Source organism: Microcaecilia unicolor, chromosome 13 (assembly GCF_901765095.1).
Source record: "Microcaecilia unicolor chromosome 13, aMicUni1.1, whole genome shotgun sequence".
NCBI lineage: Eukaryota > Metazoa > Chordata > Amphibia > Gymnophiona > Siphonopidae > Microcaecilia > Microcaecilia unicolor.
In genome coordinates this window covers 61,493,433-61,507,788 of record NC_044043.1, presented here as the reverse complement: position 1 = coordinate 61,507,788, position 14,356 = coordinate 61,493,433, and the positions used below count along the sequence as shown (strand labels likewise).

Below are 14,356 nucleotides of genomic sequence, written 5' to 3'. Positions count from 1 at the left end.
GCAGATACAGTCTCTGATTTCATGCACATTATGGAATATTTGCAGCAACTCTCTGTGGGGTTGAGACACATTCTCACAAATTCTATAATGGTGCTCAAAATTGCATCTACAAATTTGGATGCATACCCAATTTGCGCACACAATTTAATTCACAATTTACACGCACATCTTCCTAGGTGCTATTCCATAAAGATGTGTGTGTAAATTTTGTAGCGTGCAAGTGAAAAGGGGGCGTGGCCATCGGAGGGCATAGGTGTGTCAGGGACGTTCACTAAAGATGCTCACAGTATTGTAGACTATGGGAGATCTGCTCTTAATTTAGGCGTGAGGATTTATACCGGGTTCAGTTGGTATAAATCTTTGTGCCCAAAATTGGCCATGGCTTCCGATGCTAATTGCTATTCTATAAATGACACTCAACTTGGAGCAGCCTTTATGGAATAGTGCTTAGCGCTCATTCTTTTCAGTGCCCAAATTTGGGTTCCATTTACTGACTCTAGTCCTTTATTGGATTTTCCTGTTGCACTACTAAGAACATACAAACATAAGGAAAGCCACGTTGAGTTAGAGCACAGCCTATCAAACCCAGTGTCTTGTCTCCAATAGTGTAAACAGACCAAAAGCTTGGGCTTGGGGTGAGATGATTTAAACTGTCGCTGCCGCAGACAGTGCGGTTGTTGCACACGGACTCGTTCAGCAGACACAGGCACAGGACAAGCCTGGTGGCACTATCTAAGATAAGGGCCGTTTTTGTACTTAAGCACATTCTACCAACCCCTTAGCCTGAAGTATATAGCTCAGCTAATTCTAGGAGTTTATTCAATGTTGCACAATTAACGTATGCTTAGCCGCATTTTTTCTGTGGTTTACACTCCATCTATGAAGGTTGTTTTCACGTGCCGACGATGAACAGAGGATCTGTGTGATCCGATTCAGCTCTGTAGATACACCACATCAGTGAGCTCTTTGAGGCCGTTTTTCCTTCTGAGAAATAGTCTGTTCAGGCAGCTTTTGGTCTATTTACACTACCAGGGGACACTCCAGATTTCAGTACTATTTTCTAGCGATTTGTTGTCCCCACTCCCCTTTATTACAACAGTGGCCAATCCGGGTGTCATGCACCTGGCAAATCCCTTACAGGTACCTGGCAATCTCTGCTACAGTGTGGAACAAGGTGCAGAGAAATAAGGTAACAATGATCCCAATATACAAAGGAAAAGGGAGAGTTTATAGGGTTATTCTCCCATGCTAGTATTTCAAGTTTTCTCTCTCATGACCTCTCCAACCACCCAAAAACCCAACGAGCCCTTTAGCAGGAAATAAAAATCAAGTTTTGTTTAAGCAAGATTATTTTTATTTTTTTTTTTAATTCAGTGGGTTTTCCTCATCCATTCACATTTGCTTTCCCTGAAAAGGAATTAACATTTATTGTGTGTGCAAAACAAATCTGTCTCCCTTCTCTCTGAATAACACTGCCATCTAGTCTCTCTTGAGTCCTTGAGAATCAAACGTGAGCCTCAGGCTCCATCTGTAAAGTCTCTGGAGTCATTTTTACTGCCTGTATGCGAGGAAAGCATTTATAGCCCCCTGCTATGACACCTTCCAAAATTCTTTCTTAATTATCAAAATAAATCCTCTAACCAGTTTAGCTATTCCACTGGATATTATGTACTGAATATTCTGTCTGTGCATCCTCCACACTACTTCAGTTAAATTTGTGGCTGTTGAGCTGACTATGAGCATAAAAATATAGTTCAGGCTTCTGGTGTCAGGGATATCTCTAGTGGGCAGGAGCCCATAGGCCGCCCCAGACCACATCAGGATAGTGAAAATCTTAGACCTGCTCTAAGGTTGTTGTCACACTAAAACCATCACTGTTGGGAGCGGATTTGCTCTCCAATTAGACAAAAGTGCCAGGGCTCTTCTGATAGCACGTCCCTCCATTGTCTCAAAGGCTGTGCACACTAGAAGGGTACTTTGACATGAACTCTGATAGGTCTGATGTTTCTAATGATCTTGTCCCCCACCTTCTACTTCTGTATGATCACTTAGAGATAGGGTTCCCTTGTCTGTAGAGAGAAGCTGAGCCAGTCCTGTTTCACCCATTGCTAATTCTTATTAAACTGGAGCTACAAATTCCTGTAGGCAATGACAGCAAACCCAGGGCTGGCTTAGCGTTTCCCTTGGGTCCTGCAGTCTTATGGCCAGCTGTCACTGGCGTGAATTGTGACCTTGTGTTGTTGGAAGGCTCATTCGTCCTGCCTAGTGGCCCGCGTTTATCACGCAGCGGTATCCAGCTTTATAGGCACTGCTACCACTGTTTTCTAGACAAAAATCATATCGCGCTCATATGCTCTCAATTCAGTAGTACAATCCATAACTTCTGGAGATATAGGTTTTGTGTTATTTAAAACATTTTAAGACATACACTTTGATAATCGGGGTAAAGTGAAGGGACCTTGTGCCACTGTTAACGGAAAGAAGTGAAGACAAGTTACAAAACAAATGCACCATCTGTAGAAACCTTCTTTCCTCAGTGATGTTTCACCTATGTTAGCCTTTCCTTTGGTAGTTGGCTACTTCTAGTCCTGCAGTCAAGCCCTGCTATATATGTATATTTTATACATATATGTATTTAGATATATATATATATATATGTAGATATGCCTGAGTTATTCAGGAATTTGCGATTGTCTTCTGTCCAGCTTTGGTCAGGAGAGATGGAATAACCAACGCAATGCTTTCTGCATTCTCTCTTATACGTGTATAGTTTTTCAGAGAAAAGATGTAGGCTTACTTGGTGATTATGTTGGCTGTTGGTGGTGGTGGTATAGGTATAGTTTTGTTTTTAACACCTGTGCTCCCCTCATTAATTGCAGGGTCTCTCAAACCACTCTCAATACAACTGTGTTTCCCACAGTACTCAGTTATTTATATTATACTATCAGCTCATGTGACTGTTACCTTTCTTAATGTAAAAAAAATGTTGGCTTAGATTAGACGCTTAATAGGGGCTGTTTGTAAAAGGCATGTGATTATGCTTTTTAATGCCCTCCCGCTATCTGCTTTGCTGTATGGTTGGAATCTATAATCCATCAATCTGTGTATGGAGACCATCAAAAGCTTATAACCACTTTCTTTCCTTTCGATCTATGTCAAATTCTCCATTTACAACAAAAGAAGAAGAACAGAAATGGTGGGTCCTTTGTAAAGTGATGGCAGTACAGAGTAGTCCTTTAACAGCCAGGCTCAGCGTATGATGGCTGCTAACACCAGAAGAAATGCTAACAAAGATGTCTTTAGACTTGAGCTGCCGTTGCCGGCTGCCTGCTGGACTCCACTGGGGGATCCTATGGGTGTCCTGCGAGTGCATTTAGCCTTCCGCTTTGGATTAACGGTGGGTATCATGTCAAAGCTCAGTTTGTGCTTATAATCGGGCACATAATCAGGTAGGTCATGCATGCTCTTTCTAGGCCCCAAGGATGCGGGTTTGGAGATATTGTTACGACTTTTGTGACTGGTGCAATTTTTCCCAGGCTTCCTGTAGCCTGGGCGGGAGGCTGGGGGAGCTGCTGGCTCAATGTTGGGTAAAACATGGTCCAAATCTTTCCCCTTCCCCTTCTCCTTTGAGGAATGGTGTGAGTGGTGATCTTTGTGGGCCATCCTGTCTGCTGTGCTGAAAGTATGTGTTTTTATCTGATGGAGGGATTCAGAACCTGAGCAGTCCCTGAAATCCTCTGCTTTTAGGTCTTTCAGGTTCTTACCCTGCATTCCATCAGGTGATTCACAGATGACGTTGGAGCTAGAGCCACGAAACCTTCGTAGCCAATCCCAGAGAGATCTGGCTTTGCAGTCACATTCCCAAGGGTTCCCATTGAGTCTGAGAAAACTCAGCGCTGAAAGGTGAGCTAGGCATTCTCCATGAAGTTCTGAGAGGCTGTTGTTGAAAAGATAGAGGGTGGTCAGCCTTTTGAGGTCATGGAAGGCCCGTCTGTGAACCCACTGGAGCTGGTTTTGGTGAATCAATAATCTGTCCAGGTTGATTAGTCCTCTGAATGTGTTTTGATGTAGGCTCCATAGTTTATTCCCATGGAGAAATAGGTGACTGAGATTGACTAAATCAACAAAGATGTCATCCTGGAGAAACTCTATATGGTTGTCTTGCAGATAAAGATATTGTAAATTATGAAGGCCACTGAATATCCCAGTAGGTAAGGAACTGAGCCCACATTTGTGCAGATGCAAAGCATGGAGTCTAGACAAGCCTTGAAAGGTCTCTGCAGCCAAAGCTCTTAGGTAGCGGTTATCCCCCAAATCTAGCTCCTCTAGAAGTTCAAACCCTTCAAATGTGGCTGGATCAATGAAGGTGATGTTATTGGAGTAGATCCACAAAGTGACCAATGAGGGAGCAAAGTGACCTCGCAGAAGCATTGTGATCTGATTATTTTGGAGAAAAATCCTCTCACTGTTCTCTGGAATGCCCTCAGGAATGGCAGCAAAATTATGAGCCTGGCAGCTGACTGTCATTGGGGAAGGGTAGCACACACAGTTCACAGGACAAGATATTGTTAAGTGAGCCTCAAGTCCAAGCAGCACCAGGAGCAGCTTCACATGACCCCCTGTTTGAACAAAGAGAGAGAGAGAGAGAAACATTAAGGTCCTGTCATAAAACATTTCAATATCACTATAGAATAGAAACCTAGAGGTTATTTATTTACTTGGATTTAGCTCAGGCCTTTTCATTTGTAGCTCAAAGTGAGTTACAATCAGGTAGGTATCATGTGTTGTCACTTCTGTAGGAACAAAGGACACTAGGTAAGGCACTCAAACCTCTGTGCACAAGCACAGGAAGAATTGTGAGCTTTCCTGGCAACAGTGCACAACTGTACACATTGAGAACCTGATGTAGTGATCAGACAAAAGTATGACAAAAAAGTACAAAAATCTGCAAGTCAGATGAACCCTGTGGTACAAGAGATCTGGATTCAAACCTCCCACCCATCTGGGTTATTAGGATCTGGGCTTACAGTGGAGGTGGAAGGTGAGGTAAGGAGGAGAACACTGTTGTGATGGCACTAGCAGGCTAGTGAGCAGAGATGAAGGTTGCCTCAGAAGAGGTCCTTCCCCCATCTGTTAGGCCAATGAGGGTAGTCCCTGAGGGATTATAACAACAGAGACCAGTGAGGGGAGAAAATGAAAGTGGAAAACACGTGGAAGCTGTTTTTTGTTCAATTTTGAAATAGTTCATTTTTAGTCAAAGATGTAATTTCCTTCATCTTCTGGATGGAAATATATTTGTAGGAAAGACAAAGTAGAAACCCTGGGAGACGTTTACTTGAAAGATGCTGTTTTGTTTGCATGCTTTTTCAGTACAATTTTCCCTTCCAGAAGTTGCAAGAAATCAAATCCTTGTGTAAAAAATGCAATTATTTCAAAACTGGGGAGTCACATTAACCAGTAGTACACCAAGCTCATGGGTACACTGACGGATGGGGGAATTCATGTTGGCACAGATTGATGGGTGGCATGCTAATAGATAGATCAAAAAGACAGGTGAAGAGCCTCTGCAGAAACAGTAAGAGCCTGAAAGACAGCAACAGTGGTCCAGGAAAAGAGGAACAACCAAGTTTCGACGATAACCTTCATCCGAGGTTATCAGATTCTTCAACATAAAATGGACACAAGATTGGACACAATTTCCTGTCAGTTCAACAACGCACCTTCTATATTGAAATAACAGCCTCAAGAAGCTACGGCTTTATGAAGGAGCATCACTGTGTTGAAAGAAGATAGTGTCCAATCTTGTGTCCATTTTATTTTATATTGAAGAATCCGATGACCATTTTCTATTGAAGAATCTGATTACCTCTGATGAAGGCTATCACCAAAACTTGGCCAAGTCAGGTCCTTCTTCAGTCCTCCTTTCCTGGACCACCTTTGTTGTCTTTGGAACTCACGCTAATAAACAGCATACCAATAGATGGGTGATGTGCTGACATCATGCTGCTTTACACTGATGGACAGGTGGCACATTGACAAGCAGTTGACAGCATGCAGATGAGTAGCATGCCAATGAATGACTGATGGGTGGCATGCTGACAGGCGGTTGGTTGATGAACAAGTTTATTGTACACTCACAGATGGCATGCTGACAGGTGGTTGGTCAATGAACAAGTTTATTGTACACTCACAGATGGCATGCTGACAGGCAGACTCTGTACTACTTTTGCCCAAAACTTAAATCTGATCCTTGATCTGTTAAAAACAAAGGAGGATTAAATTAACAGGTATAGCACAGCAGTCCCTCTACTGCAAGTGCCTCCCTGTGAATGATCTACCATCAATTTAGAAAAACAACATTGCACCTATTCAGGGCTTTTTTTCCAGGGGGTATTCAGGGGTTCTGTGTACAGGCACCTTTTCCATTGCCTTCTAAAATTGATCCATAGTGAACACCAATTCTGCCTTTTCATAGATTCTGTGATTGGTTGCAGGGAGCTGGCTATTGTAGAGCTGGTCCCTCTGTGATCACCCCACCCCTGAAAGATGGCCTGGCATTTGAGTACAGACACCTTTTTTTGCTAGAAAAAACACACTGCGTCTATTTAGGCTTCACATGTTTAAGCTGCTTTTTGTTCTAAGAGGAGAGGCTCTGGCAAGTAGAGTTCTGAAATAAGAAGAGGGGTATAACCTCTTTTCTAATTTACATTTCTTCGCTATATTAATCGGATTACATCTGCTAATACTGAATGAGCTCATGCTGATGGAAACAAAAGCCAAATGAATTAGTAATGATAGAGCACTTTATTTTCAAGTGTTTCCACCGCTCTGCCCTTCATTCAGCAGCAGTGTGGAATTCTACTATCCCTTCAATTGTTCCCAGCAGCAGGGTCTGGCACATCTGTACAGTGGAGCCCTGCCCTGTCTGTTCTCACCCTGTGATAACTGATTCAGCCCTGTAACTACCACCTGTATTCAGTGGATAAACCCAAATGAAGTGCCTATTGTGGACACTTCTTACCTTGCTTTCAGTCAATCCATTACTTATGCACTCAAAAAGAGATTCATCAAAACCTTGCATGACTTGCTGTATAAGATACTAAGAGGTCCTTTTACTAAGGTGCACTGAAAAGTGGCCTGCGCTGGTGTAGATGCATGTATTGGATGCGCGCAGGTTCATTTTTCAGTGCGCCTGCAAAAAAGGCCTTTTGTTTGGCCAAAAAAGGACGGGTGGCAAAATGAAAATTGGCACGCGTCCATTTTGGGCCTGAGATCTTACCGCCACCCGTTGACTTAGCGGTAAGGTCTCACACATTAACCAGGCAGTAATTGACAGCATGTGTACAATTTCCGGCACACCTACTGGACACATGTCAGTGGCGTAGCTACTTGGGGCCAGGGGGGCCTGGGCCCCCATAGATTTGGCCCTGGACCCCCCTGCAGACGACCCTCTCGACCCCCCCTCCTGCCGCCAACCCTCCCCCGCCATCGCCATGGGCTACCTTTGCTGGCAGGGGACCCCAATCCCCGCCAGCCGAGGAGGTCCTCTTCTTCCCGCGAAGGCTTCTTTCTGTTTCTGACGTGCAGGACGTCAGACTCACAGAAACAGAATGAAGCCTTGCAGATCAGCCAGGCTTCATTCTGTTTCTGTGAGTCTGACGTCCTGCACGTACAACATGCAGGACATCAGAAACAGAACAAATCCTTCGCAGGAAGAGGACCTCGGCTGGCGGGGATTGGGGTCCCCCGCCAGCAAAGGTAGGTGACGGCAGGGAAGGGTTGGTGGCGGGAGGGGAGGGTTGAGAGGGTCATCAGCAGGGGTCATCAAAGTTGGCGGTGGGGGGGGGGTCGGCAATGGCGGGGGGGTCGCGGTGGTGGGTCAGTAATGGCGGGAGGGGTCGGCAGCACCAGGTGGGGGGGCTAAAATGTGCCCCCTCACCTCAGGCTCTGGACCCCCCTCCCGTCAAAGTCTGGCTACGCCCCTGATGCACGTACAAAATTAAATTACCGCCCAGGCCACACGATAGGTGGACAGTAGTTCCAAATTGGTGTGTGTTGGGCTTAGTAGAAGGGTCCCTAATTTTATGAAAGAATTCCTAAGTTGTGTGTAGACACATGCATGTGTTACACTTACCTTATTAATAATAATAATAATAATAATAATAATCATAATACAAGTTTTATATACCATCATGACCATGACCTCTAGATGGTTTACAAGCCAGAAAAACATTACATTTAATAGTACTCAAATTAACATAACACATAATATACAAAATACTCTAATCCAAATCACGTTAAACAGAGCTATCACCATTAAGGGGCCCTTTTACTAAGGGTGTTAGATTTTGGGCTTAGTGTTTTTTATACATGACTTTCCCATATGCTAAGTCCAAATTCAACACAGCACCATTTAAGAAAATTCAGGTCATTTGCTAATATTCACATTAGTGTGCATTGACCTCTTCCCATTTAGGAGGTGCTAAGGGCTCCCATGTTAAAACCCAGCATTAGCCATTTAGCATGCACTAATGCGAAAGTGCTAGCTGGTTAACAGTTCTGTGTTCATTCTTCACCCATGATACACCCCCTCCCAAATATTTTTTTAAAATAGCTAACATGTGAGTTAGCATGTTGTAACATGCAAAGTACTGCAAAATGCTTTAATGCATTTGCGGTAGCCTATTTTTCATGCACTAGCCCCAGATTCCATATAGCACGACTTATGTTGTGTGAGCAAAATCTGGTCATATTCTGGATTTGTGCGCACAACTTAGTTAACAAGCCAATCAGTGCTGATAATGCCACTGAACAATTATTGACACTAATTGGCATTAATTAGAATTTGCATGCAGAACTATCTAAGCAAATTCTGCAACGTGATGCATGTAAATTCTAAGTTGCATAGTTGAAAAGGGGGCATGGAATGGGCATTTCTCAAATCTCTGCGCGTTGTTATAGAATACACCCGGTCCATGCTTAATTTAGGTATCAGGATTTGCACCAAGGTACAAAAACTTAGATTGTGAGCCTTCTAGGGACATAGTACCTACATATAGGGCTCAATTCTATATATGGTGCCTAAAATTAACATGCGCTAAGCAATTATGCCTAAGCGTATTCTAAATACCGTGTGTAAATCTATGCATAGTATTTACAATACACTTAGGTGTAGTTAATGTGATGAATCTACGGGCATCCATTTATGCCAACAAAAAGCTGGTGTAAATCTGCGCATAGATTTACACGCACTGGTCCATATTTTATAACAATGCATATTGATTTTGAAACTAAGCTACAAGAAAGAAGGCCCTGTTGTAGTGGCGGGGGCCGTTTTTCCCACATGCCAGGGCCCTTTTTACCGCAGTGGGTAAAAATCTCCCCCCAAATGGCCATGCAGTAGATAACTCTTACCGCATGGCCATGTGGCAGGGAACACTTACCGCCACTCATTGAGGTGGCGTAAGGGCTCCCACGGTAACCCAGCAATAACCGGGCAGCGCTAAGTGATTCCCATATGTAAAACTACCATGCTAGGCTGAAATTGGTGCCTGCTCAACCTAGAACTACCGCCGGCAGCCACGTTGCCCCAGCGGTCATTCAGTTTAGTGTGCATTAAGCCTGCATTGGGCTTACCGCCACTTAATCTCATGAAGTGATACATCATATGTATACCCAATCTTGATTTATTCCTAAAAAGGCAAGGATAAATCAAGATCCAGGTATATATATGATGTATCACTTCATACCATATGTAATGAGTTTCTTATTGGGCAGACTGGATGGACCTTACTGGTCTTTATCTGCGCCATCTACTGTGTTACTATGTTTGTAAAAAGGGCCCAAAGTGTGAGCCTTTTTGGAAGCCTTAGGGAACACATCAATAACAAGACTTCATAAGACTCTATATAATATATTCCTAGCTAGACACTATAAATTACTCCTGAAGAGATGGGGTAAAGATCTGGATTTCAGCTTCATCCGCTTATGTAAAACTCTAATTACTGAGATACCAAAATTAGTACCTGGTGCTGTCAATTCAGATACTTCACAGAACATACTTTTCCCAGAGAGAGCCCATAGACGGGAGTGTGATTACCTCAGTCTGCTCAAGTGCCAGGTCGCAGACAATACTTTTGTCCACGTCTTTTAGTGGTGTAGTAAAATTGAAGATCATTGGGGAGAAGTTATTAGATATCTCAAGCAATTATTGGGTCAAACAATATTAGTACACCATTAGGATTCCTGTTAAATATAACAGATGCTTTTGGGGTCCAGGGACAGAGCTGTAAAACTTTTTTTATGTAAAGCTGCCATAGTAGGGAAGAAACGTTTTTTAATCATTGGCTAAAGGATGAACCTCCATCCTTTTGATATTGGAAAAATAAAAATGTTATGCATTAATGGTTATTGGAACTAAATGGTGTGAAACACATTCTTAAAGGGCAGAACATTTTTTAAAAATGATATAGGAGTCACTTGCCCCCAGGGTGTGGTTCCGTACTTAATAGATTGGGGAGGGGAGAACCTAGTGGATAGATTGATCTATCCAGTGACCCTTAGTTCTTTCCAGTGGTATTTGGAGATGGGCAGGGTAAGGGTAGGAGCGGTGTTTCATTATGGAGGGGGGAAGTTTTAAGGGATTAGTATTAGCATTGTTTGTCTTGGGTCATAAGAATCCAAGTGTAGTCAATGCAGAACTGTGTATATAAGATATATAAAATTATCTGTTGTCCTGGGGCAGTCTACGGTGAAGGGGGGAGTTATGACAATGTTTATTATGATGCTGTTTAACTGTATGTATGGTATCATTTTCTTGATAAAGAGAATGTAAAATATGTAAGTACTGTGGCTGACAATTTAAATAAAGGCCAACTACAGAGCTTAACTATTAACTTGGGAAGTAATGGGGAACCCTACCTATATCCCACTACTAGCTCCGTTCATATATACACCCCCTTGCAACGCCTCAGCGCATCCTGTAGTAGTGTCCTTTGCCGCACAGTAGGCCCGCATTAGGCCTACTGCAGGTTTAGTAAAAGGGCCCATATGTAAACTAAGCAGATATTTGGAGATATATGTAAAGGTGGCTGCCCAGTTTATGGAATTGCCCAATTTCGGTATGGTTAGCGCAGTGGGTTGAGGTCCTGGGGAACTGGGTTCAAATCGCACTGCAGCTCATTCTGACCCTGGGCAAGTCACTTAACCCTCCATTTGCCACAGGTACAAATAACCTTAGATTGTGAGCCTAGTTGAGTCAGAAAAGTACCTGCAAAAATAATATATGTAAACCGTTTGACTGTATTACAGAAAGGCAGTGTATTAAGTGTGGAATAAACAAACATAAATATTGTGGTGCCAGTAAAGCCTGCAAGAATTTTCAGTGGCATTATTTATTCAGTGCTGCTGAAAATTCAGACAGTGCGCTTACCTGTAGAGTCAGCTGCTATATGGATAAGTCCTTTTGAACATCTGGTCTGCTATTTTCCTCCCTTTATCTAAACACAATCTTGGCAGTGCATCATGGAACATCATGGAACACAACACACATTTCTATAAAAACTTCTTCATTAAACTTTACATAGACATCAAAATGTACGAAACAAAGAAATAAACCAAAAACAACTAAAACAAAAAAAAAGTTTGCATTTGCAGATGTAGAAACCTTTAAGGTTTGGTCTTAGGTGGATGGCAGAGACCTCTAGTGGTCTAGTAGGGTCCTGTATTTTGACTTGTGAACACCCTTGCAATTCCAGAACAATGGGAAGGCTCTCCAGACCAGCGAAGTAATGAAGGATAAAGACTCCTTTTGGAGGGAAACTGGGATTGGTATAAACCCCAGCCCATTTGATTCTATGCCTTGGTATTTGATTCCCCAGCCTTCGTACTAAAAATGTAAGGGGATCAAGCCTTTGCATCAGAAGACAGAGTAGTGAGAAGTGAGGGGGTGTCTAGGCTTCTGCACTTCCCTGAAATTACGCTCTGGCTAAAAACATCAGGAGAAGAGATAGAGTTAGGCAGTTTCAGAGAACAAATGAGCACCAGAGAGATCTGTTCCTGGAAAAGAAAGAGGATATAGCCTTTGGATCTGAACAAGGAGGGCCAACCAGCTACAGAGACTGCATCTGTAATGACGTCCTAGTTCAATCCAGTTCTGCAGGTGTAGTAGAGAAAAGAGTGAAAGGTGAATCCTTGGGATCTGGAGATTCCTGGGAGATTTAAGGGATTGTGAGTGCCTTCTGTTATTTTCAAGTTGTTGTGATTTTGTCCCTTTTACTTAGAGACTATTTTTAAGTAAGCTTTGAACCTCCAGTTCTGACCTGGACTGAGTTAATTAATCAAACACAAGCAAAAGGAGATGAGTCACCATCAGTGTTGCCGATTACCCAGTCCCCAAACCCGCCCAAAAAGTTCCATCCCTGCCCCTGCCGTCATCAACCCCGCCCCCGCCGTCATTGACCCCCGCCCCCCGCCGTCATCAGCTCCACCCCCGCCGTCATCAACCTGCCCTGGCATCATCAGCTCCACCCCTGCTGTCACCAGCCCCGCCCCCGTCACCAGCCCCGCCCCCGATGTCACTAACTACACCTCCGACGTCACTAACTACGCCCCCCGAAAACCGCAACCGACGGAGGAAAAAAACGCCCATCAAAAAAAAAATAGCCCAAAAACCGCAACCGCAGCGGTCAGAAATTTCCCGCAGTGGGTCGCGGAAAACCGCCCAATTGGGCGAGAAAAACTGCCCATCTGGCAACCATGGTCACCATAGGGAAGACAAGCAAAACAGGCATAAAATGTAGGGATCAACCACAATTTCCAGAAAGGGGAAGAGGCATTATTAGTAAGTGTCAATTCAAAAACTCTTTAATCCTCAGCAAATGCAGTAGTTAAAAACAGTATTACTTTCATTGTCATTATAAAGTCCATCAGAGAGGAGTGCAACACTAATAATGCATCTTCTCTTTCTGTTTGCAAACCATGGTCCACCCCCCTACTCTTTTTGCCTGAGTTAATTAATGCAGTGGAGAGCATGGAATAATTTGCCAATAGCCCCTCAGTTTAGTCGTCATGACCTGGACCCAAATATAAATTCCAGTGTCATAAGTACATGCCACACTGGGAAAAGACCAAGAGTCCATCGAGCCCAAGCATCCTATCCACGACAGCGGCCAATCCATGCCAAGGGCACCTGGCGAGCTTCCCAACGTACAACAATTCTATAGATGGTTATTCCTGGAATTGTGGATTTTTTCCCAAGTCCATTTAGTAGCAGTTTATGGACTTGTCCTTTAGGAAACCGTCTAACCCCTTTTTAAACTCTGCTAAGCTAACTGCCTTCACCACGTCTCTGGCAACGAATTCCAGAGTATAATTATGCATTGGGTGAAGAAAGATTTTCTCCAATTTGTTTTAAATTACTACACTGTAGGTTCAATCGCAACGCCCCCTAGTCCTAGTATTTTTGGAAAGCGTGAACAGACGCTTCACATCCACCTGTTCCACTCCACTCATTATTTTATATACTCTATCATGTCTCCCCTTAGCCGCTCTTCTATAGCCAGGGTAGCCTGTCCCTCCCGAATCATTTCCTATTGCAATAATGCGCACTATTTCGATTACTATTAGGATTACTATTTCGAAGAGGGCGCATGCTTCTTTCTTTGGATTTTGCTCACACATTTTCAGTAGTAGCTCAAGGTGAGTTACATTCAGGGTCACTGGGTATTTCTTAACGACCTTGCTCCCCAAAAAGAAAATAAGACTAACCAAAACCAAAACAAAATGAACACTTCTGCAAAACATAGGAAACTAAACAAAATGAACATTTGTATTTTATATCAAGTAATTCATGGCCTGGGCACCTTATTTTCTGATTAATTCATCTCTACATCTCTAATTGACTCTTCTTCAAGATTGATCAAGCTGTTACTTCTTGTCCTGTGTACTTCTGTAAGATTCATTTTTCTCAAATATTTTAATACTATTTTTGAGTTGTATTTGTACCCTTATGGAATTCTCTTCCAATTGATGTCAGATTAGAATTGAATTATTAAGTTTTAGGAAAAATGTAAAACTTATCTTTTAGCAAGTGTATTATTTTTTATGAAATTGTATCTGTATTTTGTTTATTGATACATTTTTATTGTAAATTACAATGAACCCTTAATCAGGGGATATAGCGATTAATAAGCATAACACTGATATCACATTTTTGGGCTGCCCATCTCTAGCAATTTTTCCTCAAATTAGTTACCCTTATCATCTATTTAAACTCCTGTTACTCTGATGCGTCTGTGGGTTCCACTTCAGCTGGTCCCCTTGGCCATCTAGTAAGGTATTTAAATGTGCACTATAT

At 42.8% G+C, this 14,356-nt stretch overlaps 1 protein-coding gene across 1 annotated transcript in view; it reads right to left on the bottom strand.

Annotated features, from left to right (window-relative positions):
* Window positions 1-1,371: 1,371 nt before the first annotated feature.
* The window catches only part of RTN4RL1 (reticulon 4 receptor like 1), a 149,601-nt gene continuing 136,616 nt past the window's right edge, over window positions 1,372-14,356 (bottom strand). The window contains exon 2 of the mRNA XM_030186128.1: window positions 1,372-4,619. Within this exon, the coding sequence (XP_030041988.1) occupies window positions 3,250-4,619 (1,370 nt within the window). The 3' untranslated portion in view covers window positions 1,372-3,249. The remainder of the gene's footprint in view (window positions 4,620-14,356) is intronic.